A 24,761-nucleotide genomic window follows, 5' to 3' on the forward strand; every position below is an offset into this window, starting at 1 on the left:
AAAGCAATAAATTATAACTGCAGCTTACTAATTTGTATTTGTGAACAAACGGAGCTGAAACGCAAAGATTAAAATAACAGCATCAGATTGTAGCTGTGGTAACAAACCAATCTGACTATAAATATTTTTCTTTGAACTTCAACAAAATAAACTTGCCAGCTCCTTAAAATCTAACATATAAATGTTAAATAATTTAAAGTCTTTTAATTTATATATGCTGAAACCATTGTGTCAAATTTAGCAGCAATTATAATCTCAATAAACAAATGTTACATTTATATATCTGTGGTCTAAGTTAAAATATTAGGATTTATGGGGCCCCTGAAGCTCTGATGGAGCCGCTGACTTAATTTGGATTTAACAGAAGTAGACATAATTGATATTTATTTTAATTGTATTTTTTGATTTGTTGTTTCTAAGACTAGTTGTGGGTTTATAAAGCAGTTCACTGACGATGTTTTCCCATAACATATAATTACCCAGTGATATTTTTACTTTTATTGTCTACTTAACATCTTTTAATACAAAAACACGGTGGACCGCCTCGGTGCCCTGACCACCAGGCTTAGCAAGTTTTCTGGGGGAAACCCTGCTGTGGGATTCACTCTGTTGACATATCTTAGTATAGTAAATCAAACTAAGACTACTGCTTAGTTTGATTCAGTGACTACCACTCCAACTTAAGTCAGCAAAGTTGGAGCTGCAAAGTATTTTTGATAAGTTTTACTCAATACAATAAAGGTTTGTTTATATACTGGACAATACTCAGTTTTGTGAAAATTATTGACATAACTGTATTAAGTAAATGGAACAATGTATTTTTCTGAATACATGTTGTTTTCATGCATCTTGGAAAGGTTAAGTACACGGCCTTTAAAACTTTCACATTTCATTATAGATACAGACTTTAGTGTGCTGGATTATACACTGTAAAGCCTAACAAGTTCACAGAGCTCAAACATTATTTTGTAACAAATTACACAATAATATTTTAGTCATGTTTTTAAATCTTTTAAGTTTACATAAAATAAAAATTACAGGTGCAGTTGCCTTAAATTATCTCAACATTGTCTTATAAATATTGATATTTCTCAACTTATGATTAGGGAATATTTCACTTAAAATGTTCAATATATTCAAATCATATAATGCTGGAAATACACAGACATTTTTCAATATTCCTCAACTCAATCTGGGGGACATTCACTCAAAATTAACCCTATACTGAAATACGGAAGTGACACCACAGTGACAAATGAACAACTTTCTTAATTCATTTTTTGTTATTGAATACAATGTGCTTTCAAGAGGAACAAAGCAATCTGACCTAGTTCTGGCTGATCTATCACCACTGTATTGCAGTGGACCGCATGCACAGTGAATTTCAGTTTGAGACTGACGACTATAAGCTTTGCGCATTTGGTTCTTACTCTCAGTCCGAAATTAAACAAAATAAAGACAGTGGATAATTGCTTTTTTATAGAAAATGTTCAACCTTCATACTAAGGATTTTAATCCACACTGAAAAATTATGAGAAATATAACATTTATGTAAGAAAAATATTAATAGTTTCAGGAAATATTCATGCTTCCCAAAATGCATTGCAAGAAAGCTCTCGCAGCTCTGTTGTGAGAGGCTTCTGCTCTTCTTCTCTCTGCCTGTCTTGGCCGTTTTGGCCCCGTTACCATGGTAATTAATGACTGCAGCTGCAAGCATAGACATAAGAGTTAGACCCTGCATGGGCTGCTCCGGTGCAGGAAATATAGCGGCCATCTTGGAAGGGTCTTCCCTCCTACTTTGCTCAACCAAAACAGCAGAAGATGTCTCAGTACTGAGGGATATTGTTGTTCGGATTGATGGACTATTGATGTGAGGGCTCGACAGACAATATTTCACAAGTGAGATGGACATATTATTGTGTATATATTGTGATTACAATATTACTTTACTGAATTTATGACCACCGGTGAGATACGAGCTAATATTAGCTACAGTGCTTGGTGTAATATGGGGTTCAGCCCCATTATGAAGGCTAACTGAGATTCTGTAAACCTAAAAAATAATTATGCTCTAACATTGGCTTAGATTATCTGACACAAGAGCCTACATTGGAAATGTGACAGTGTAACGGATATTATAAAACTTATATTACTTATGACATTCATCAGCAAAGTTTACACAGGTGATAAAGACTATTATTTATGTGTAATTCTTTCACTTTATCAAAAGTAATATACCTCCCAAGTCTTCCGTTTTTGTTTTGAAGGTTTCATAAAGACACGATGTGAGGAGGAAGAAGAGGGAGATATTTTTAAAGAGAGACAGATTCACTGCAGCACGGATGAATCTCACATCGGATTTTGGACTCAATCTCAGCTGTTGAATCACTCTGAAGCTTGAAATCCTCGACTGGAAAACAGCTGACAGATAATATATATTAGGCAAATATTCACCACCATCATCATCGTCGCCGACCTGCGCATCCAAAACGTGCCGGTTCCTTAACAGGTCGCCTCTTTAAGTGGTGTGACCGGTTCACACAGCCAACCGGTCATTTCAAGTTTGACCTAGGCTCAGCTTCCACCACAAGTTAAAGTAGTAACATATAGTAACATATTTACATGTTTATATGAATATATACATATAAACATGTATCTTATATATATTATTCAGTATTAATCATTATTAATTTGTCATTATTAATCATTATTTATTTGTGTTTGTATATTTATATAAATATGTATTGATATTACTAAATAATTTATTAAATAAATTATGAATGGCTGTGTGGTTTGTAAAATGCTCATCATACATCAATATCAGAATATTCTATTCCTATTCTATTGTTTTCCCCACTAAGCGTATTTAAATATCCTGAACTATGTATCAATGCAATTAAAAAATACAATTGTTTACAAAAGTAGCTTTGACAGATGTTTGAATATGCCTTCCAGTAACAAAAAGGGTGTTATGGTCGATTAAATGCACTGATATGTCATTGTGCCTGCTAGACATATAATGTTGAGTGGAGTGGTCGACCCTTCCAAGATGGCCGCCCTAAATCTCATCAGCGACAACGGGCCAGAGCGGTCCATGAGGCATCTATTCTTATATTAGGTCTATAGCTGCAAGTGTGTGTGTGGGAGAGATAGAGACTGTGGAGCCTCCATTGACTTGTATGGGATTTTGTCGTTTTTTGCAATTTATGTCGTCATTTTAACACAGAATGTCACTAAAAAATAATAGCGCACTTAACGGGGAGTAAGCTGCATGTTTTGATATCACTTTTGTTGGGGTGCATGCAGAGGTTAGGGCTTAATGAAGGGTGACGTAAGAAGAATAAACAATAAAGAAACACCTTATTGGGTGTAGAACAGGTTCCTGCCATGCATTGCATGGGCAGGCCCCAATAAAGGCAAATTCAAGACGGCTGACTCATCTTACCTGAGGGAGAGATAAGACCCACCCACCAGAACATCACGGCACTACACTCAAACCTTTTGAATGTTCCACACAAATTAGCTATAAAATATTGAGCCCTGTTCAGTTAAAGTGGCATAAATCTCAACAGAGCTCAAAACTTTATAGTTTGGTCAACTCCATAACAACATTTGACTGCTGTGAACTTATTAGTTATGAGCTAGTACAACTGTTTGGGAATACAGTGTAGCTGCAAGTTATCTCTGAGCAACTTCCTTGTCACTGGTTAAGAAATATATCCCAACAGCTTTATGCTGCCACGACCATGTTTCACTGGGAAAATGATGTTTAGAACAATGTGCAGTCTTTGTTTTTCTGTTTTTGTTGGAATATTATTGGAGAACCCAACCCTTGAAAGTTGTGGTTCTATAAACTGGACTACAACTTTCCTGTCTGCTGTGTTTCTGATGATGCTGTTTGAGCTTGAATCTTTAGCAAACCTTTGGAGCCAGAACCATAACCGCTGCTGCTATATGTGCAGTTGGACTCTGTTTACCAGTTAGTTGACTTTTAAAGGTAGTTGCTTTCTGTGTGCATAAGAAAGGTAGTTGCTTTCTTTGGGAATATGTCAACATTTTCTATAACCATATTTTCCTTTCCTTCCAATTTACAGATAGTTTGTACTTTGTGTTCCTGATAAAATACAGTGAAAATAACAAAATGACAAAATGTGAGCAACTTCAAGATGTATGAATCCATTTGCTGCCTGTGCAGGATGTGCATAAAACATAACTTTCTGGACATGTGTGATGTGTTTAAAGGGGCTGGAATTATGGATGGTATGAAACAAGATAAAATCTGATCAAGTTAAACCGTCAAGCTGGAGTGTTATGTGTATGTGTCATCATTAAGCAGCAGGTTAGTGATTAACCTGAGGACTACAGTGTCTCCCTGTTGCTACTGTGTAGTGCTCTATATCACTACTGTTTGATCAGCATCTATTTTGGAGTGTTTGTGGGAGCTAGAAAAGAGGGTTAGAGAAGGAGGGAGTGGTGGTGGATCCTTCCCAAAATAGACCTGACAGAGAAATGACAAGACAGGTGGCGGCAATGTTACGCAGTGGCCTTGAAATAACAGAGCTGCTATAAACCAACAGATTAGCTAACCCTGAGCAGGCCTGCCCTTCAAGATGACAAACTCTTGTTCCACACAGACAACCGGTCATTCCAAGTTTGACCTCAGCTCAGCTTCCACCACAAGTTAAAGAAAAGATAGAAACAATGTTTTTTTTATTACACAAAAAGGAAATTTAGGCACAACAGCAACAGATATAAAGTATCACACAAGTAGTTCTTAGTATTAAAAACACACTGTAAAACATTTGAAGATGGTTTAACTTGAAAATGAAAATCCACCTGCTGCCTTGAAAATGCAATTTAAGTCTATAAGAAACATGCATTGGTTTTAACTCTGAAATTAACGTTCATGAAGTTGATTTAACAACAAGAGACAAATGATCTAAGCATTGTTTTTAAGTTAATTTATCTTGAATTGTGAGTTTTAATTTATTAGTCCCCATTGCCCCCTGTCACTTCTTTCTCTTTCCTCAGTCTGCCTTCTGCTCTCTCTCCTCACTTTTGCAACCCGTTAACCCAGGTCTATTGTTCCAGCATTAACTCTCCCAGTATTTAATCACACCTCCTTTATTTACTGAAAGTTAGTTACTCATAGGGAAGCACCGATCAAGTTTTTTGCTGCCGATACCAGCAAAAAACCGATTACCCATGAGGCCGATCTCTGCCGATCACCAATCTTTGCCGATTGCCTGGAACGGCTGTTAATTTTTCACTTTAGGTATAAATGATACTAAGTGATCTGGCAATTGGTATCATTTATACTGAGTGCAATAAATTCAGAATAAATTCACCAGTTTTAGACATAAACATGTAAAATACTTTCAGGCACAATACAGCAGCTGTTCAGTCAAAAGGACAACTGAAAAACCTGGAATCAGTAAAATAATACTTAACAGTAAAGCTCTCTATACTCTAAGTTATTAGTCAAATAAACCTGCCAAATAATGTAAAGTAATAAAGTCAAAGTCAACTGCAGAGTGCATTAAAATCCTAAATTACTGAATCAAAACTTCCTGATAGCATATCTAGCTGATTAATGCTGGCTGATCTGACCGAGTAATTCTGCAGAACACAGAGAGGAGATTGATTATTTTCAGAGAGTATCTGTCTTATGTTAGGACAGCGAAAGTTTTAATACATATCTAAAATCGTTTGGTTTAAGTTACATGTTGCAGCGTTAAGCAGACATTCGGTGTGAGAGTTTACTGCGGGTGGAAGTTGAGCGGCGCTACGTCTGAATATTACCACCAGGGCTTAGCGGCGGTCCAAGAGCAAGAGCAGAACCAGCGTCTTACACCGTTAGCTCGAAGATTTACATTTTTTGGGGGGATTATTTGTTTATCTTCCTGACCATGATGCTAATCCGGGTGTCCTTTTTTTCCTACATTGAGCCTCGATGTAGTCGAACTCCGTCAAGTGCTTGTTTTTTAAGTTCCATATTAGATTCGTTGTGTTGATGCATTTTGAAGTGGTAATGCAAGTTACTGTATGAGATTGTTAGCTGTTAGTGGACAAGATTGTTGGTTCCTCTCTGTTTATGACCAAAAACACACAATGGCCACGGACATAACTTGAAACTGACTATATTAATAATACATTAAAATGTATTGAAAATGAACCAAAAAAGGTCAGACATTAGTTTTAAAATGTGGTTCAACAAAATCATAAAAAAACAAACTAATGAAACAAATTTGAAAAGTAATGATGGTATAAGATATGAGCTGTTCTGAGTCATGGTGCACTGCAGACAGAGCAGTTATGATGGTTGGCATATCTCTGTGTGCCTTAAGTTGCTGCAACTTTCAAACAAGTCACCATGTCAGACTTCAATAGGATCCAAATCAAGAGCTGAAACAACAAATGAAAACTGAATTTGAAAGAAGATAGTCCTACAAACACATGCACACACAGACATAAACTAAACAGTGTCTGTTGAGAACTATCCACTGTTCTAAAAATAGAGACTGTCATTCGGTTTGATGATGATTTTCTGGAAGCAGATTACTGTGATAACATTCTGCTTTGTCAGCACTTGTCTGTGCAGTCTGACCCTCTCTCTGTTGATCTTTAGCCTCCATCACCAACAAAACACTGAAGGATTATCATTATTCTTTATTTTGAACCAGAGTTTATCTAAATGGTATCCAGCACTGTTCACTGGCAGCAATTACTCCCAAAGCATGAAAGGCATTTGTTGCATTTATTGTCACCTCACTCTGCATATCTCAGTAACCCAAATTGCAAATAAGACGGTCAGTTTTCTGTGATAGAACTTCTTTGATGTCTCTGGTCACACCTGAACCACATCTTCTTCATTGGTCTTCACAGTGTTAAACAATATTCACCAAAGAGTAAATTGGTAGGATAAGTGAGTTTCTACACGTTCACATTACTACTGCAGTTATCGACTGATGACAGAAGGAAATGGCATGTGACTTTCACTAGAATTTGACAACATAGATAGAGTAAACCCAGGGGTGCTCCCAGGAATCTTGGGCCCCTTGACAAAAAATTTGTTTGGGCCCCCCCGTGCAGCTGCTGTTACAATTTATTGAGTCTATTTGACTCATTAAAAGCGTCACAATTTTAAAGGCTTGCATTTGCCTTGCTTTCTTTGGTTCAATACTATTAATTAGCACATTATTTACTGCTCATGAATTTAACATCCAACAGTCCACATCCAGTATCCAAGTAGGTTGCTTAAATTTTTTTCTATTAGTTTTACTGAAATGTCTCTCCCCATGAGCAACAGTCAAAAGCAACATGCAACCACACATAAAGCAATCCAGACTTCTCAAAAATGCTATGTAGTTGCATTTCATTCAAGCTGCAGTAGATAAGTTTAATAAAAAATATGTTTCCTCCATATTTATTAAAGCTATCACCATGTCGTAGCAGTTTGTGTTGAGACAGATAATCTGTGAAAACAGTCAATCTCCTCCATCTCCTTCCTGAATTACTATTACTGGTTAAAGTAATGCACCATTCTGACCAAAACAACCAATCAGAACTAGTAGGAAGCTCTTAGCACTGTCAATTAGCCTCATTCACTCACTGCTAAATGTGCTAATGGTGGAGAAACAACTTATCATTACAAGAAACCGTTTATCTGCCATCATTGGTAGTTATGCTAACTAAACTGAGCATTCACAGTTTGAATTTGCACAGCTCTGTGATATGCTAGCTGCAGCACGGCACAAATCAAGGGGGAGGAAGGATGAGCAGCACCACGTGAGATTGTGATTGACAGCACTAAAACTCTCCTGCCACTGACCGGTTGTTTCTAGCACTGGGAGAAGGCAGAGGAAATAGATTTTTCACAGATTACCTCTCATACCATACTGTCACAACATAATGACAGTTTTAAAAAATATGTGAAAAAAATATTTATATAAAAGTGACATACTGCAGCTTTAATTTTGCTCAGGAGAGGAGAGGACGGGTCAGGAGTGACGTGGGTTAGAGCTGCTGCTGACTGACTCATCTGTTGTTAAGTGGTAAAAGTTAAAGGGACAAGTTAAATATATGAATATGCTGGTATTTTTTTTTTCCTTAATACATTAAATGCTAGTGAAAAGGAGGCAAACAGTAGTTTGTAGCTAAGATAATTATGCTAAATGGTTGATAATCTCACACAGTCTACCCACCTCTCTTGGAGAAAAACTGGATTATAAATTAACACTCTTGCCTTTTCCTCTCTCTTTCTCTCTTTTTTTTGAAAACCTGATTTTATCATTTTTCTTTGCAGCATAGTAACTGCCACAGTCCTTCTGGTCTTCTACTGACTGCTCTAACAGCGTCACTCTCAAGCGCTCCAAGCAGGAACAAACCATTTCATGCAGGGGTGGCAAATATGGATGTGTGTTTTTAGATCTGGGAGTGGGAACATAATTTTTTTACAGCTAAAAACAATCTTTGAAAATACAATATGCTTAATTTTGTAATTGACAGGGCCCCGATTTTTTTTAAAGTTTCTATGAACAAAAAATAAATAATTACAATGTGGAGAATTGTCATCACTTTCCCCCCTTATACCACGCCCCTGAGTAAACCAATGAAAAATATTCACAAGTTATTTTTTCTGACTCTCGTATGTGAATTTGTTTTGCACCATTTGTTTTGTTTGATTTGGGGCAAAACTGTAAGTGTAAGATTTTTTTTAAGTGTGACTCAAATAATACAATCTCTGTCTTGTACTTTAAAATTTTTTGAAGAGATGTAACTGCTCTTTTGTATTTCTGAAAAAATACAGAAAGGTGTCTGAAATAAATCTATAGTTACCTTACTCCTCTAGAATTTTTTCCAAATACTTTAACTTCTCAGTTATAAACCACAATTGCTTTTGCACCAAAAATGTCTTCATAAAAACAATCATTCTGTATCACTTAAGTTACTTCAGATTGAACTTCTGAGCATGCACAATGTCATTTTAACATGATATGATATGGGACTTTGCAAAGGAACAGATTGGGTTGTTGAATTCACTCAGTCCTGTTAAGTTGCATTTAAAATAGCAGTTTCTATTACTTTAACAAGTCAAAAAAACAACTGTAAGATAAACTTATAAAAATATGCTATGTTTATGTTTAATTCCATCTCCTTCATAGTAATTAGGTTCTGAAACAACATCGCAAGCTCTGATCATCTGTTCAGTCCATAATTTGGACATGTAGAGGAGACCTACCAAAACATGGCGGTATACCTAAAGTAAAACAGTTGACAAGGAGAGCATTAATCATAGATGCTGATGGTAACTCTAGAGGAGATGCATAGATTTACAACTCAGGTGCACAATGTCTAATAATAATACCTATGTGTTCCAGGTGTAAATATGGGTGGGATGGGCCACTGTGTGACAGATGCCTCCCATACCCAGGATGTGTTCACGGTACCTGTACTGAGCCCTGGCAGTGCACCTGTGAGAAGAACTGGGGTGGGCTGCTCTGTGATAAAGGTCAGGTTTCTCTAACCTTTGATTTAAACAAATCTATGTGTGCTATTCAAAAGTGGATAATATGTCCATGTCCCATTCCAGAAGTGCAACAGCACAAAGCTTCAGCCTAATCTAAAGAGTTTATTACTGATTTTGGTGTCCAGACCTGAACTACTGTGGGACCAATCAGCCCTGTAAGAATGGAGGAACCTGCATGAACACAGAGCCAGATGAATACGACTGTGCTTGTCTTGACGGCTACTCCGGCAAAAACTGTGAGATTGGTGAGTATGTTATTAATGCCCAAATCATATAAAAATACAACTGTTTTGTTGCATCAAATTGGAAAAAATCAGAAGTAAAATGTACAACTGTCTCTCTAGCGGAGCACGCTTGCCTCTCTAACCCCTGTGCCAACGGAGGGACTTGTCATGAAGTCCCTTCAGGCTTTGAGTGTCACTGTCCTGCTGGCTGGTCTGGACCAACCTGTGCTGAAGGTAAGATGTTTGGTTCCCTTTCAGTTCAGAATAAAGGAGCAGACAGAAAGAGCTGATTAACAGGCAGGGGCTTTTCATTGGTGGTAGCCTGTGTAGTGTAGAGCAGTCTGAAAGGAAAAACACTTTCTAGAGTCAGAACAACTTCCGTTATGCAAATTACATATTCCCTTTAAACCAACCGATTAGCAGAACTAAAATGATTTCTTATAATTGTTAAAAGTAATTTATTCAAACGTCCTAATCTATAGCAAAATTAGAGGCAACATCAAGTTTCCAAAATTGTCCATATCTAAACACAGCTGATCGTTTGCAGCATAAATTAGAGCAGAGCTAGAATAAAAACCATATTGGTTTTTATTGCAGTCAGTAGGCAACCATGGGTAGTTGAGCTGTGTCGATCCGCTCGACAACATTTGTTCTGGTTTGTGTTGCAAAAAGTTTTGGTTTTTCTGCTTTTGCTTTGAAAATGTTAATGAAAGGTTAAAGGTTAAAAGGTCAACCAGCCTTTGGTCAACACCAAATCTAACAAATTGGTGTGAACTGTTTGTGCAGTAAAAATGTATTTTGTGCCCATCATTTTGAAGATATTAATAAAAAAAGTTTCCCAAGGTCATTAGAGGTCAACCAACTCCTCTACTTCCCCCCTCCCACTCAACTACATAAAATCAAACAAATTTGGTATCAATCAACTCGGCTACATTTGTGCTGGTTTGTGCAACAAAAATGTTCATTTGTGCTGCTTTTGCTTTGAAGATATTGATGATAACCTCTGATCTTTAAAATGATAGCAACACAAACAAAAGTTTTTACTGTCCAAACCAGCAGAAGCATAGCACCAATGCTTGATACCAGTTTATTAGATTTAAAGAGGGGGGTTTTTTAACTCAATGTTTTTTATTGAAGTTTAATTCTGATCTGTATGTATGAGATATCTAAACCTTTGATGACAGACAGAGACAGAAAGCCCTAAAGGATTCAAAGGCTCCTATGGATTTTCCTAGTGTTCCCAGTGCAACCTAGAAACAACCAATCAGAGCTTGGAGGCAGGTCTTGTGATAATATCTGTCTTGTATGTTTACATTTCAGACACAGATGAATGTGCCTCTGCCCCCTGTGCTCATGGAGGGACCTGCATAGACATGGAGAACGGCTTTGAGTGCCTCTGCCCTGTGCAGTGGACAGGAAAGACCTGCCAGATTGGTGTGTTGTCCCTGTTGTCTCTGTCGCTGGTCATCCTGAGACAGACACATACCAACAGATGATCTGCTTTTCCTAGTAAAAACCACTGCTTTCAGAAAGAGCTTGGCCATTTTAGCATTTAATTGCTAACTAGTACACGTGGGATGACTTTTTACTGTGATGATGCTGGTGTGTATCCCTTTGTGCAGCAGCAACAGTGACTGTTTTGTTGGTTAACATGAAGTATTACTTCAGGAGCTGTTTCATTTCACAGTTGTACAGTAACCTGGGAAGGAACGTCTCCACATTTTGTCTCATTAAATATTATTACAAATACAAAATTTGGTGTGTTTGTATTCAACCCCTCTGATTCAACACTTGGTAGGACTTCCTACTACTGCAGGTTTGTCTCTACCAGATTTGAACATCTACAGGCTAAACATCAAAACAGCTGTAGCCAAGTCAGGTTGAATGGGGAAGATCTGTGAACAACAGTTTTCAAATTCTGCCGCATATTCTTAGTTTGAGCTTGACTAACGGCAAAATTAGGTTTAACGTAAACCATCACATTGCAGTGTCAGGTCTTCTTCAGCTTCTAACACTTTTCCTTCCAGGATTCTCCTCCACTCACCTTTAATCATCTTCCCTTCACCTGTGAGACACTTTTTTCCTTGCTGAAAAAAAATCCCCACTACACGATACTGCCACCTCTGTGTTTTACTGTGGATGGTTAGTCCAGAACATTGATTTTCATCTACACATAAGGTTTTGCATGTTGACCAAAAAGTTCAATTTTGGTCGCATGACCAGAGCAACTTCTTGTTTACTGTGCTCTCTAAAAACATATTGTCCTCTGGGGTTTTAAATGCCCTTCTTCTTGCCTTTCCTCCATACAGACTTGATGTTGCTGCATTTTAATTCTTGTCCTGTTGAGTGAGCCCCTCACTGGAGCTGTGGATCTTTGCAGTTCCTCCAGAGTTACTATAGGGCTGTTGGCTGTTTGTTGATTAATGCTCTCCTTGGTCAGCCAGTCAGTGTAGGAGGACGTAAATGTCTCAGTTGGTCCATCCTCTCTCTATGTTCAGGTTGAACAGAGAAATGCTCAACACTTGGGACTTTTTCTGTTCAATTCAGCTTTTATGTAGTGCCAATTCACAGCAAATGTATTCTCACGCCACTTTGCAAAAACAAAAATAGTTGATTCAATCCAATAATAGAAGCAGATTCCAAGTAAAGTACATACAACCTAAATTGATCCTATTTTTTGAACAGTTCAGGCAGCTTCTGTTTATTATTCAAATTGGTTAGAGTTTTTATCAAAAGAAACTCATAAAGCTGCCCTGAGTCAATGACGAGCAGCAATTCCTCCTAGAGGAGCATGTAGTGACAGCAGACTGTTGCTTGCATTGTGTTGTTGACCTGGCAGCAGCCCCTCCGATTAACCATGCGTGCTTTAGAACATAACTCTGCTCTAAAACTTCTTCCTGACATGTCTGCTGTGTTTGTTTTTCTTCATGATGCTGGTTGTTCTCTTATGATCTCTAGCAAACCTCTGAGGTCAGAAACAGAACAACTGGAGCTAGACTAATATTCAGTTACACGCAGTCAGACTCACTTTACCAATTAGGTCACTGCTGAAGGTAGTAGTAGCTTTCATGTAGGGGTATCAAAGTATAGGGTTATGAATACAAACGCACACCAAATTTTGTGTTGGTCTCTCACAATGAATAAAAAACAGAATGCATATAGCTTTAAAGCAGTATAAAAACTTTTACAAGGTTATATGTGTGTTTGTATCTGTGAGTGTGTGTGTGTTTTCTACACCCGTCCCCAGCAGTGGTAGTGTCTGCAACCCAAGCCAGGTGACTTGAGTAAAGCTAAAAATAACCACCGCGTGGCAGCTGCTGGTCTTGGGAGCAAATATCATCCTGTAAGGGGAATTGGGGGGAGGGGCAGAGGGCTCCAGACAGGACGTAACAGAGGAGTAAATGCTCTACGGTCTGCCCCTCCAGCTTCTCCCAGGAAACATTAACAAGAAGCAAGAGCAGCAGTTTGCTCTGGGTGCAGAGAGGACCCTGTGGGACACAGAGCTGGTTTGGAGCAAAGGCTTCTGGGTGTTTCATTCCAGAAGGCCAACAGGTGCTATTCACCTCCTGGGAGTTCTATTAATGCTCTGTGTTGGGTTTAGTGGACGAAGTGGTGAAACTGACCACTTGGAATGTCACAGGTTGGCCTTTAGGGAATGCAACCGAGACACATTAACCTTGGGGGAGCAGTGGAGGAAGTAAATCACTGTTCAACATCTGCTTCAAATGTTTCTAGTAATCATGCATTCGGATCAAAATCTCATACAAAAAAAACTGCTTCAGAACAACACATCATGGAGGTCTGACCTCATTTACTGTTTTACAATCAAAGATCTGGAGGGGAATCATATTTGGTTTCATTTGTAATTTACTACTAAATTTGTTTAAATGGCATGCAATGCCATGACAACACCACACAGCAATGTAAACATTAATGAAATGTCAAGACGTAAATACTTAGATTTTTGTGGGATGAGTGTAACACAGCTGTGCTTGGTGATGGGGCTTCTTATTCCCTGTCTTAGTGTCTCTCGTCTCCACTTTGCAGACGTTAACGAGTGTGGGGGAAAGCCTTGCCTCAATGCTTACTCTTGCAAAAATATGATTGGTGGATATCACTGTGCCTGCTTTCGTGGATGGGTGGGCCACAACTGTCACATAAGTCAGTATAATTTCAGAAAAGTCTTCAGTCTGCTTCTTGCCTGGCTGCATCACTCTGAGCTGAAATCCAGAGCCTTTACTGACCAACCTCTGTTACAATGCCAGTATGTTATATGTGTGGGTGTTCTTTCTCAAATATCCCCACATCCTGTCCATGTTGTTGATTGGTTGGTTTTACAGATAAACCATTTAAGCTTTATCAGAAGCTTAAATGCATGCATAAAAGTACTAGTTCCATTTGCAGTAATGGAACTACTGCTAATGGTTCCATTATGATTTTCTTTATATGGGAAAAAAATCATAATTGAAATAATCTGCCAATGGAACCAGGCAGATTATTCCTTTCAATATTAAGGAAGTATTGAAACAAGTTCATATATCTGCTGAAAAGGTAGATGTAAGATAGCCTCTTATTTCTAGTATACTAGATTTTTACGCTAGAAACTGAATCAACATTGTTTGGTAAGATTTTTTGTTTTTGCAGTATACACATAAAGCCACTATTAATATTTTTCTAAATGTCCCTCAATACATTCTTTTTCCAGCCATGAAGAAGCTTCTTAATTTGGTTGCATGAATTTTGGGCCCAATTGAGGTTTGGTACATTCCATGTTAGTCTTTTTAATTCTTTCCGAAACAAATGGAACCGTCCAGTTGTGTTCCATATGGTGCATTAGTACCGCTGTCAGTGAAACAGCCCCTCAGCATGATGCTACCTCCATCATGCTTAACAGCAGGTACTGTATTTGTAGAAATGAAAAGCTTCACTTTGACTTACCACAGTAACATACAACAGTTCTTGGCTTGAGCGTGTGGCCAGCTGGAAAAAATCCCATCCTGAAAAGGACTCTGTTACTGCTGCTCACAGTTGGTCTTTGAACGTACTACCTCATTTCCTTTCATCAGAGGTCAAAGTTTGGGTCAGATGATTGGAACTTTGAAACAGTTGGATGTCCCAGCCTGACAGTGATCAAAAACACACATGAACACTATGACTGTAAATCATGCCATATCTCAACCCAATAAATATTCATGTACTAGCAGGATTTCTATTTTAATGGGCAGGAATGTGTCTATAATTTTAGCTATATTTAAAAAATCCACAGTAAATGCAATCTTTTGCACCAATTCATAGCTTTCATATTCCTTGAACTTGTTTGCAGCATACATATACAACCATTCCACCTGATGAAAGAGTGATTCAAATACGTCATTAAATGATGAGTGGATATAAACTTTTGATCTAGTTGATGTAAGTGCAATAGAAGAAGGTCAGTGGAGGTTCCTGGAATTTCTTCCTCTGTCTTTAGTCTCATGCCTTTCTGCTGGATTTTCTCACGCTTCACCTGTGCTCCACGGTCTCTGACTAAATCTAAAATTTCTAAAAACTCTTTTCAGTTACCATGAGAGATTTTCCTAATTAGTATAATTGTTTAGTTCCACATTTTTCTTCCTCTGAATCTGCATCTCTTTTGGGCATTGATCACCCTGCTCTTAGTGAACACCAGCACAAAACTTCTCCCAGCCTCCGACAACCACTTTCTCACACATGTTTCTCCATCAGTGTGCTTCATTGAATCTCATTTCAAACCTTTGGTTTTTCCTCAGACATGAACAGTTGCCATGGACAGTGCCAGAATGGAGGCACCTGTAAGGTAATGCCCACTTCTTATTCTCTTCAAACATGCTGCTGGTTTTGATTAATTTTTGTTATGCTTTTTTGAAGCTAGAAATACAAGAACAAGAGGCGTGTCAGCTTTCTAACGGCTTCAACTGCTATCTAAGCTGAACTATCAACACAGTTCAGCTTAGGAAATGAATTTCCTAATTCATTTCCTATGAATTAGGAAATAATTAGTATTATTGATAAATAATTGTTGACTCTGAGTTGAATTTAGAATGTCTTTGTAGTTGAGTTGGATTTTAGGCTCATTGCTGCTGGATGACTGAATTATGCATTAGCTGGTGTAGTTTTGCAGTTTGATAAAGTCTTATGTTAAGGAGATTATCTGGTGCTGCTTTAGTGAACTGGTCTTGTCTGTCTTGCAACTAAGTGAAATGAGAATTTAACCCTGAGTTGCTTTTGACAGCTGTTGGATCTATTGACTGACTTGCTGAGAACCACACTTGTTGTCTTCATACCAGAACACAGCCAGAGGCTACCAGTGTGTTTGCCTGCCAGGTTTTGTGGGTCGGCACTGTGAGGCTCAGAGGAACCATTGCTCTAGCAGTCCTTGCAGAAATGGTGGCCGCTGCCATGTGCATCTGGAAGGTTTTGTGTGTGACTGCCCACCAGGGTTCACTGGAACCACCTGTGAGGTCAGGAAAGTATTGTAAACCTATGTTTATGAGTAACAGTTAATGAGAATGAGGCAAGATGATATTTTAATAAATGGTAAACCTCAGTTTTAGTTCTTCAATAAAGCTAACCATTACGTAATAATTGATGCAATGAGACTGCCTGACAAAAGAGCTCATTAAAGCCCTATGAAATATGATGTAAAGCCACTGTTTTGTTTCTTATTTTGAATAACATTGACACTGTGGAGAGTTTGAATGTGCCTCAGTTATTGATTTCTTCTCTGAAGGTGCAAAATGATCCTTGTAATCCAAATCCTTGCCAAAATAAGGCTCAGTGCAACAGCCGAGCTGGTGACTTCTACTGCAGCTGCTCTGATGATTATGAGGGCAAAACTTGTTCTGAGCTCAAGGACCACTGCAAGACCAACCAGTGTGAAGGTAGCAAGGCTTCTACTAGAGCCATTGTTTTTTCATTATTTCTTTCAAACCAGCAGGAATGCTTTTGACCATTTTCTTTTATGTAACCTAAAGTGATTGACAGCTGCACTGTTGCCGTTGCAACCAATGACACTCAACAACAAGTGTGGCACATTTCGTCAAATGCGTGTGGTCCACACGGCCGTTGCATTAGCCTGCCTGCCGGAAACTTCAGCTGTTCCTGCGACCTGGGATTCACTGGCACCTACTGCCACGAGAGTGAGTCATTATTAGCTTGCTACTCACACATCCTCTATATTTATCACCAGTTACCATCACTAGGAACCATAAGCCTTATGGTAATTCAGGCTCAAGTTCCGCTAATCATCTCCATCAGTTTGGTGGATAGTGGAAATAAAAAGTCCAGAGGAAAACCTGAGCTAAATGTCACAGCATTACCATTCTCGTTCTATTGACAAGTTGTTTGTTACTGTTGACATGTGCCGGTTTTTATAGCTCGGCATCTTGTTTTAACTATGCATTTTTTTGCCTTGTGTTTGTTGCTGCTTCTTGGCCAGGACTCCTTTGAAAAAGGGCTTTAATCTCAATGGGCTTTTATTCTGGCAAAATAAAGGTGAAACAAATCAAAAAAAAAATTCAGTTCACTGGATATCTTAAAATGCACAGTGGTCAAATATAAACTTTTTTTTTGCTAACAACTGAACCAGGAAGTGGATTTTTTATTTTCCATTGTTTTACAAAGAAAGGAAAGCATACCATTTGTTAATGTACTTATTTTTAGCAACTTCCTTCTCTTAAATACCAACTCTGTTTGCAGATATCAATGACTGTGTATCATACCCATGTAAAAACGGAGGCACCTGCATAGATGGGATAAGCTCCTTTGAGTGTGTCTGTCCAGGCGGCTGGGAGGGTGACCTCTGTGATGTTGGTGAGTGTGTGACTGGGCAGCACAAATTTAGACTGGCAACATCGAACAACTCCTGTGGGAATCTGAAGAAAAATGTTTTCAAGTTACAGCCTTCTACAGAACCACCATAACTGACTCCCCAATGCATACATATGATTTAGCTCCAAAAGTGATGCTATTTGGTCATTTATTATTACACATTATTTTATTGTTTTTTTATTATATCGCTCCAAAACCACAAGGTGTGTCATTATATTTGATATGGTTCAATAAATGTTAACTTTGTTACATCAGTTTTACTTTAGAGCATTTAGAGATGTTCACAAGTCATTTTTCTGAAGTCGCCAGTCATGTGAATAAACATTGCTCACCTAGTCTGACCATACCAGCATAAATATAGCTTAGAAGTGCAAACCTGTAATGTTTGTCCTAAAGCCTAATTTAACACTTGAAATTTTGCAATGATATTTTAACTTTTCATTGTTCTGAAAAAACAATTTAGAGTTTCAGTCTCTTGGTTTCACTCCTCCTCACTTAAGATAAAGATTGTTAATAAGATTCGAGTCTCAGACCATGAGTATTAGTCAAGACTGAAGTCCTTGTTTTTCCTCTTTTAGTTTGACTCAAATCACTGTTTCTGGTTTGTTTACACTATTTACTTTGATGTTGTTTTATCTTGTTTGGACTCATATAACACATAAATTAAGCATTCATATTTTCAGAAGATGCTGCTAACTGCATTTTAAAGGCGCTGGAGCAATCCAATCCTTTGCCGATTCTGCATGTCATACCTAGACATTGTGATTTTGAGTCTCATTGTACTTTCATTTTGTTACTGTAAAACTGTTTAGTTACTTTAACCATAGTGAATTGATTTCACCAATTATGAATATAAATGATGATAAAAATGCTCAAATCTCATGTATAATTTGTTAAAATTTTATATTATTTTTTGAAAACTTTATTTAGAATTTCATTGCTATTTATTTTGGTTCTGATCATGATTTGCACTCATTATGACCCAAGAACAAACTAAATAACTCATGCTGGTTGAAGTTATTATTTGGAGATCATGTCTCCTTACTTAGGACATGAAACTGTTGCCTGATCTGTACAAAAAATGTCCGGCATTAAGGGGCAAGCTTTTGTACTAAAAAACATTGACCATAAAATAACCAAATCTTCACAGGCATGAAATGATTAAGATGTAAAAGACCAACAGCTGCTTTAAATGAGAAAATTTACCAACAAAAACAAGTCCTTTTTCTGGTTTGTTGTGATCATCTGCCCGTCTTTTCTAATCATTTTATTTAAGTTCCCCACATACCTCTCCAAACTGACTTTTCATTTCCAGATGTGAATGAGTGTAGCAGCAACCCCTGTCAGAACGGAGGCCAGTGCGTGGATCTATTTCATGATTTCTACTGCAACTGCATAGACAGCTGGAAAGGAAAAAACTGTCACTTACGTGAGTTTGACTGCAGTCATTTATGCACACATTGAAACCTATTTCTGCGATTACCACAAACTGTTAAGACCTTCCTCCCACTCACATATCTGTTTTATTAGTGTCAGCCAGCAAAAAAGGGGCAATATGTTTTCCTTCACATTCCTTGCATGTCAGGTCTTATATTTCTGAACTACTTAATCTACTTGATCTTTGGGGTGAGGAAGAATTCCAGAACTGCTTACATGTCAGTGAACATGATCTCTCTTACTGCTCTTTTCTTTCCATCTGTTGAGTGGAACTTATCAATAATGGCAGAAAGACAAATACCAGCAGTGTTTGTGTGGTGCTTCCACTCTCCAGGTGAGAGCCAATGTGACTCCAACACATGCAGGAACGGCGGGACTTGTTATGACCGTGGAGACTCATTCCTGTGCCACTGCCTAGCAGGGTGGGCAGGAAACACCTGCAACACAGGTCAGCCATTGTTTCTATACAACTATGTTAATCATGATGACTGCATCAGCTGCTGTTACTAGACAAAATTAAATCAGTGGATGATCAAATGTTTTGTTTTAGCTAAGAACAGCACTTGTGATTCGGATCCATGTGAGAACGGAGGAACATGTGTTGGAGGAGAACCTTTCACCTGCATCTGCAAGGATGGCTGGGAAGGCCCCACTTGTGCACAAAGTATACCTCTATTTCATAGACACACAGACTAACTGCTTCCTGTTTAAGTCTGTTTGATTACCAAAAAAATTTTTTATTTTCTGAATGGCAGAATAAGAACAGAGAATATCTTATGCAAGTCCAAAGATTTGTGAAAGAGAAGTCTTGCACAAATGATCTCATTCATTCAGAGCCATCTGATCTTTTATTGTTCTTCCGTTTTGCAGATATCGATGACTGCAATCCACACCCTTGGTAAGACAAACTGATTTAGATTACATGTTTATGTTTGAGTTGCCCCTGTTATTCAAAAATCCTTCATTTAGTCTTGTAATATTTATCTTCTTTTAGGCTTTGTTCACACAGCAGGTAAATGCGACCCAAGTTTTTTGCCCCAATCCTGACTGTCTGAACAGCCCCATTCCGATGTATTCACCCCAAGAAAAGTCTGATTTGTCCCTCTTCCATATGTCGTTCTAAATTGGATACATATCCAATAGTTTTCCAAGTGTCTGCAGTCTGAGCCGTCAGTTTGCATTTTATCCATCTTTTCCGTCATTGACGTGAGGCATTCTTCATAAGATGCACCAGAAGAAGCCAGACTGGTCAATCCTGACGTAAACAATGTCTGAATCAAGCAGCACCGATACTTTTTTGCAAGCTGTGTCACTTCAGAGGTGATAGTAGTCAACTGCCATTGCTTAACACCTTTATAATTGATCCATTATTACTTCTGCAAACTGTACACTGCTGTGTGTTGTCAAGGTTTTTCTGTGCATGCGGGTCACACTGGGATCATAAACTGTTTACGTACAAGTCTGATTGTGCTTGCATTTAATTAGCTGTAGAAAGTCCATGAAAAAAGTAAAGAATATACGTTTCAGTAAAGATTTGGAGTTGATCATCAAGACCTGCTGTATTAACCCTTGTGCGTGCGAGGACTGAGGCAAACGTAGAGGACTATGGCAAATGATACAAGTTTTACGTGTGTGGAGTCGGTTGGACCCCATTTCTACATAAAAGGCTCAACACAACCCTAAATTCCAGGTAGCATTAATGCTATCTGGAAGTTACTTACATGTCTGTGAAGTATAAAGAGTTTGGTTTTAGGTTAATTGTCTCTTTTCTTAACAGCTTCATGTCACCCAGTCGGAAAATATTTTTGTTTTTTCACACATTTATATATTTAGACTGTTGTTTTTTTGAATGAGATTTAACAGGTCAGCAAATCTCATTATGGCAGTGTTTCCTATACCTGATCCTCAAGGCCCTGCATGTTAGGTGCTTCCCTGCTTCAGCACACCTGATTTCAATTAATGGCTGATTAACAATAATGAATGGCAATAATCTGAATCAGGTGTGTTAAAGCAGGGAGACATTTAAAACATGTAGGGCAACGTGCCTTGAAGACCAGTGTTGGAAAACATTGCAATAGCTCACCAAACTGCAATAGAACTGTGTAACTGCAGAACTAAATTTTTTCTCACTACAAAGTTAATATTTAGGATCCATATTTAACTGCAGCAACATTGGTGCTATTCTTACAGTGGTCCACAAAAGTCAATCCCAATTTGGCCCCCCGTCCCCCACCTATCCTCACCCTGGCTCTTCAATGACTGATAGGTGGATTAGTGGTGGTTAATCCACCTAGGAAGAGAGGAGGTGGAAAAGGAAGAGAGGCAGGGTGATGCCACGCCTCCTGCGCTATTCAGGGCCCAGAACCTGGGGCAAAATGTGAGAATTGTAGCTGTTCAGAGATGGGGCTGTGGCCCTCACTATGTAGTCTTTATGTATTTGCATAAGAAATCTAGACATTGATCTAGCTTTGGCTTGAAGGTCTCATCAAAATCAAAAAAAGCAATAGCACCACGACTTCATAATAAAAATTTGTCTAAATTTTCATCTTTTTTCACATTAATGAATAACGGATCAAAATGTTGGCTCTTGGTTTCCACCAATTTTCTGTACTAGAAGCTGATTTTAAAAGCACTGATATTTTATTGAAGAAACCTAAAAGCCATTTAGGAAAACAGACACAAAAAGATTAAATCAAATTTCTGAATGAGGTTTTGCTCTTCTCTCCTTTGCAGCTACAACGGTGGCATCTGTGTTGATGGTGTGAATTGGTTCCGCTGCGAGTGTGCGTCAGGATTTGCTGGACCAGATTGCCGCATCAGTGAGTGCATGGGAACCAAAAGGAGCTGGAGGCTGGGGTCAGGTGGGCTGGGGAATTGGAAAGGGGGTCAGCAATGAAGGGCCTTGGTAGGGAGCCTGAGCCGATTGTTTCTGGGTGACAGATTTTCAAGCCTTTTAGGAAAACTGTGTTAACCTTTCCCCTCTGTGCTGAGCCGAGGTCAGAGCTTATGCTGGTTGGGCACTCTCACAACGTCTCTGACTAGAAGGCTTTTCAGAGAAGATTTTCCAGAAGCAGAATGGTATCTATTTGGAGATTTTGGGACCAAACTGTGATCATATTGGAAGAAAATAATCTCCTTAAAGATTTTCAAATGAACATTAAAATACACCCAAGGTTCAGATTTTTACAGCCTAGTATTTGACCTTCTACAAATGTAGAGTTTGACTTGTTTTACTTGATCAAAACACTACTAGTTCTAGGTTTAAAATTCAGTTCTAATCCTGAGCTTATGTCTTTAAAACCAACATTGACTTCATATTTCTGTGAATGTTCTGTATACTTGTTTCCACAGATATAAATGAGTGTCAGTCGTCTCCCTGTGCTGAAGGCTCTACATGCATAGATGAGATCGGTGCCTACCACTGTGTCTGCCCTCCTGGACAAGCTGGACCTCAGTGTCAGCAGAGTAAGTTAAATACAGTGATCCCTCGTTTTTCGCGGGGGTTGCGTTCCGAAAATAACCTGCGAAAAGTGAAACCCGCGAAGTAGTTACCTTTATTTTTTTACAACTATTACACAGCATAATTAAATACTCTACATTGAAACCAAAGAACAAAACCTGTTTTCAGGTCAGCGGATGTGCGTGCACATCAATCACGGCCTTAACGTGATCCGGAGTCATGTCATGTCATTAAAGCGTCTCCTCCAACCTGCCCCGCGAGATTCACAGCTGTATCTACGGCAGAGCCTCCGGCCACAGTTTTTTTCAGCAGGCATTCATAGTTTCAGTTTCCATCTCCTGAATGGCTGTATTACTTATATTTTAGCCAATCAGGACGCAGAACACAATGCACTGTTAAAAAAACTGCACAAAAAAATCCGCAAAGCAGCGAGACCGCGAAAAGGTGAACCATGTTATAGCGAGGGTTCACTGTACATCTAAATCGTTTGTGCATTAATTTAAAATCAAGGCTAAAATCTAGTGGCGAGATATTGCAGTGTCTGTGATTAATGAATTGCATTTTTATGAAGAAGTACAGTCCCAAGCAACATTCTCAATTCAAAAAAAACATTTTGCTGCTGACTTATTAAATAAATAAGCATATGAGCTCAACATTATGTATTTCATATCTTTATCACGTTCTTCTTATTTTTCAACCATCAGGTGTAGTGTTATTGTTGTCATTCAGATTTCCAGTGTTCGAAGAACTCCTGATCATTCATAGAACGTCTGTAAGAATATGGACCCTGGGCACTGACATTAGTATTAGCTGCTACATGTTTAGCATTGAGATGTTATTTTATGCTTGAATAGCTTCACTGATGGGCTAACTCATTTTAGCACAATTTATACACAACAATAGTCTTTCCCAGCATCCCATCAGATTAGTTCAGAAGCAGAAACGAACCACCAGTGGGCCCACAGATACAAAAGTTTTGGTTGTGGTACCAATGTAAAAAAAAAAAAAAAAGCAAGTAATTGTGTTAAAATATTTAACGTTATACAATATTTTTCGGACTTATAAGCCGCTACTTTTTTTCAGTGCTTTGAACCATGCGGCTTATAGCCCAGTGCAGCTTTTCTGTGGATTTTTCGTCAACCGCCAGTGGGCTCTTTAGCAGGAAGTGAATCATTGGAAGTCAAAATTGGAAATCAAAGAAGAGAGTGCTGATTTTCATTTAGAACAAGAACATACAAGCAGGCATGACGGAGAAATTTCTTCAAACTCATACCCCCTCTTCATGGAGACAACATGAAGAAGTTCATATGATGCCGCTTTTAAGTTGAAGGCTATTCATCTGGCAGTTACAGATAAATACTGCCAGATCGACCACGAGCACGGGGCCTTAATAGCAGATTTATTAAGGACCCCTGCTGCGACCTTGTGGAAAACCGAGAGCGGCGGAGATACCAGGGGCTTATAACCCAGTGCAGCTTATATATGTACATTTGGAGGTTTTTTTTTTAAACTTTGTGGGTGCACCTTATCGTGAGATTCGTTCCATAGTCCGGAAAATACTTTAATCTATTTAACTACTCAAGTAAAGGCGTTAAAGTGCCAGTCCAATTAAAAACCCAATTTCTTAGAGTTGCCTTTAACTAATATAAATTAATTCTGGTCTGGATTACAACTTTTCATTACTTTTTCGAGTCTTCTGTAATATTTCTCTTTTTGTTTCGTTTATTTACTTTAACTTCATTGCTGCTAAAATGTGCTGTACAAATAAACTTGACTTTGCTTGCCACTGAAGTTTCATATTAAGGCTGCCTTCACAGGATTTGGTATGATACAGGTAGAACGTAGATGTCCTTGTAGATCCTTGGTAAGGTCTTGGTGAGGTTTTCAATACTTTTGCAGCAGAGTTGTGTATGAAGATTTGTGAAATTCCCAAGCTCTAAAAGAAAGTTATTGTGAAATTACAATATAGATTGATTGTTTCATCTCTGACGATTGATTGTTTCATCTCTGACGATTGATTGTTTCATCTCTGACGATCATTTATAGTGAGTTGCATCTTAATAAAGCTTCCTTTTATCTTTTCAGTCATGGGACTTGGAAAGTCCTGCCGCCACGCTGGCCTGCAGTATCCTCACAGCAGTCACTGGGAGGAGGACTGCAACGCCTGTCAGTGTGTCAATGGCGAAGTTCACTGTTCCAAGGTTTCACTGATGAACCAAAGATTTTTTCCACATATATAGGCTGAGCAATTACTGATCCACTT

At 38.4% G+C, this 24,761-nt stretch overlaps 1 protein-coding gene across 5 annotated transcripts in view; it reads left to right on the forward strand.

Moving 5' to 3' along the window:
• The window catches only part of LOC103458084 (protein jagged-2-like), a 103,399-nt gene that overhangs the window by 64,833 nt on the left and 13,805 nt on the right, over nucleotides 1-24,761 (forward strand). For 2 of the 5 annotated variants that reach the window (XM_081602893.1, XM_081602891.1), the window contains exons 6-22: nucleotides 9,381-9,511; nucleotides 9,655-9,774; nucleotides 9,874-9,987; nucleotides 11,074-11,187; nucleotides 13,801-13,914; nucleotides 15,522-15,568; nucleotides 16,059-16,232; nucleotides 16,502-16,652; nucleotides 16,746-16,910; nucleotides 17,470-17,583; nucleotides 18,917-19,030; nucleotides 19,373-19,486; nucleotides 19,589-19,702; nucleotides 19,909-19,936; nucleotides 21,772-21,899; nucleotides 22,390-22,503; nucleotides 24,584-24,699. In XM_081602893.1, the coding sequence (XP_081459019.1) occupies nucleotides 9,381-9,511; nucleotides 9,655-9,774; nucleotides 9,874-9,987; nucleotides 11,074-11,187; nucleotides 13,801-13,914; nucleotides 15,522-15,568; nucleotides 16,059-16,232; nucleotides 16,502-16,652; nucleotides 16,746-16,910; nucleotides 17,470-17,583; nucleotides 18,917-19,030; nucleotides 19,373-19,486; nucleotides 19,589-19,702; nucleotides 19,909-19,936; nucleotides 21,772-21,899; nucleotides 22,390-22,503; nucleotides 24,584-24,699 (1,972 nt within the window). The remainder of the gene's footprint in view (nucleotides 1-9,380; nucleotides 9,512-9,654; nucleotides 9,775-9,873; nucleotides 9,988-11,073; nucleotides 11,188-13,800; nucleotides 13,915-15,521; nucleotides 15,569-16,058; nucleotides 16,233-16,501; nucleotides 16,653-16,745; nucleotides 16,911-17,469; nucleotides 17,584-18,916; nucleotides 19,031-19,372; nucleotides 19,487-19,588; nucleotides 19,703-19,908; nucleotides 19,937-21,771; nucleotides 21,900-22,389; nucleotides 22,504-24,583; nucleotides 24,700-24,761) is intronic. The other 3 variants (XM_008398653.3, XM_081602892.1, XM_008398655.3) reach the window with 3 other exon arrangements.

Source organism: Poecilia reticulata, chromosome 22 (assembly GCF_904066995.2).
Source record: "Poecilia reticulata chromosome 22, P_reticulata-male-v2, whole genome shotgun sequence".
In the NCBI taxonomy this organism is placed as follows: domain Eukaryota; kingdom Metazoa; phylum Chordata; class Actinopteri; order Cyprinodontiformes; family Poeciliidae; genus Poecilia; species Poecilia reticulata.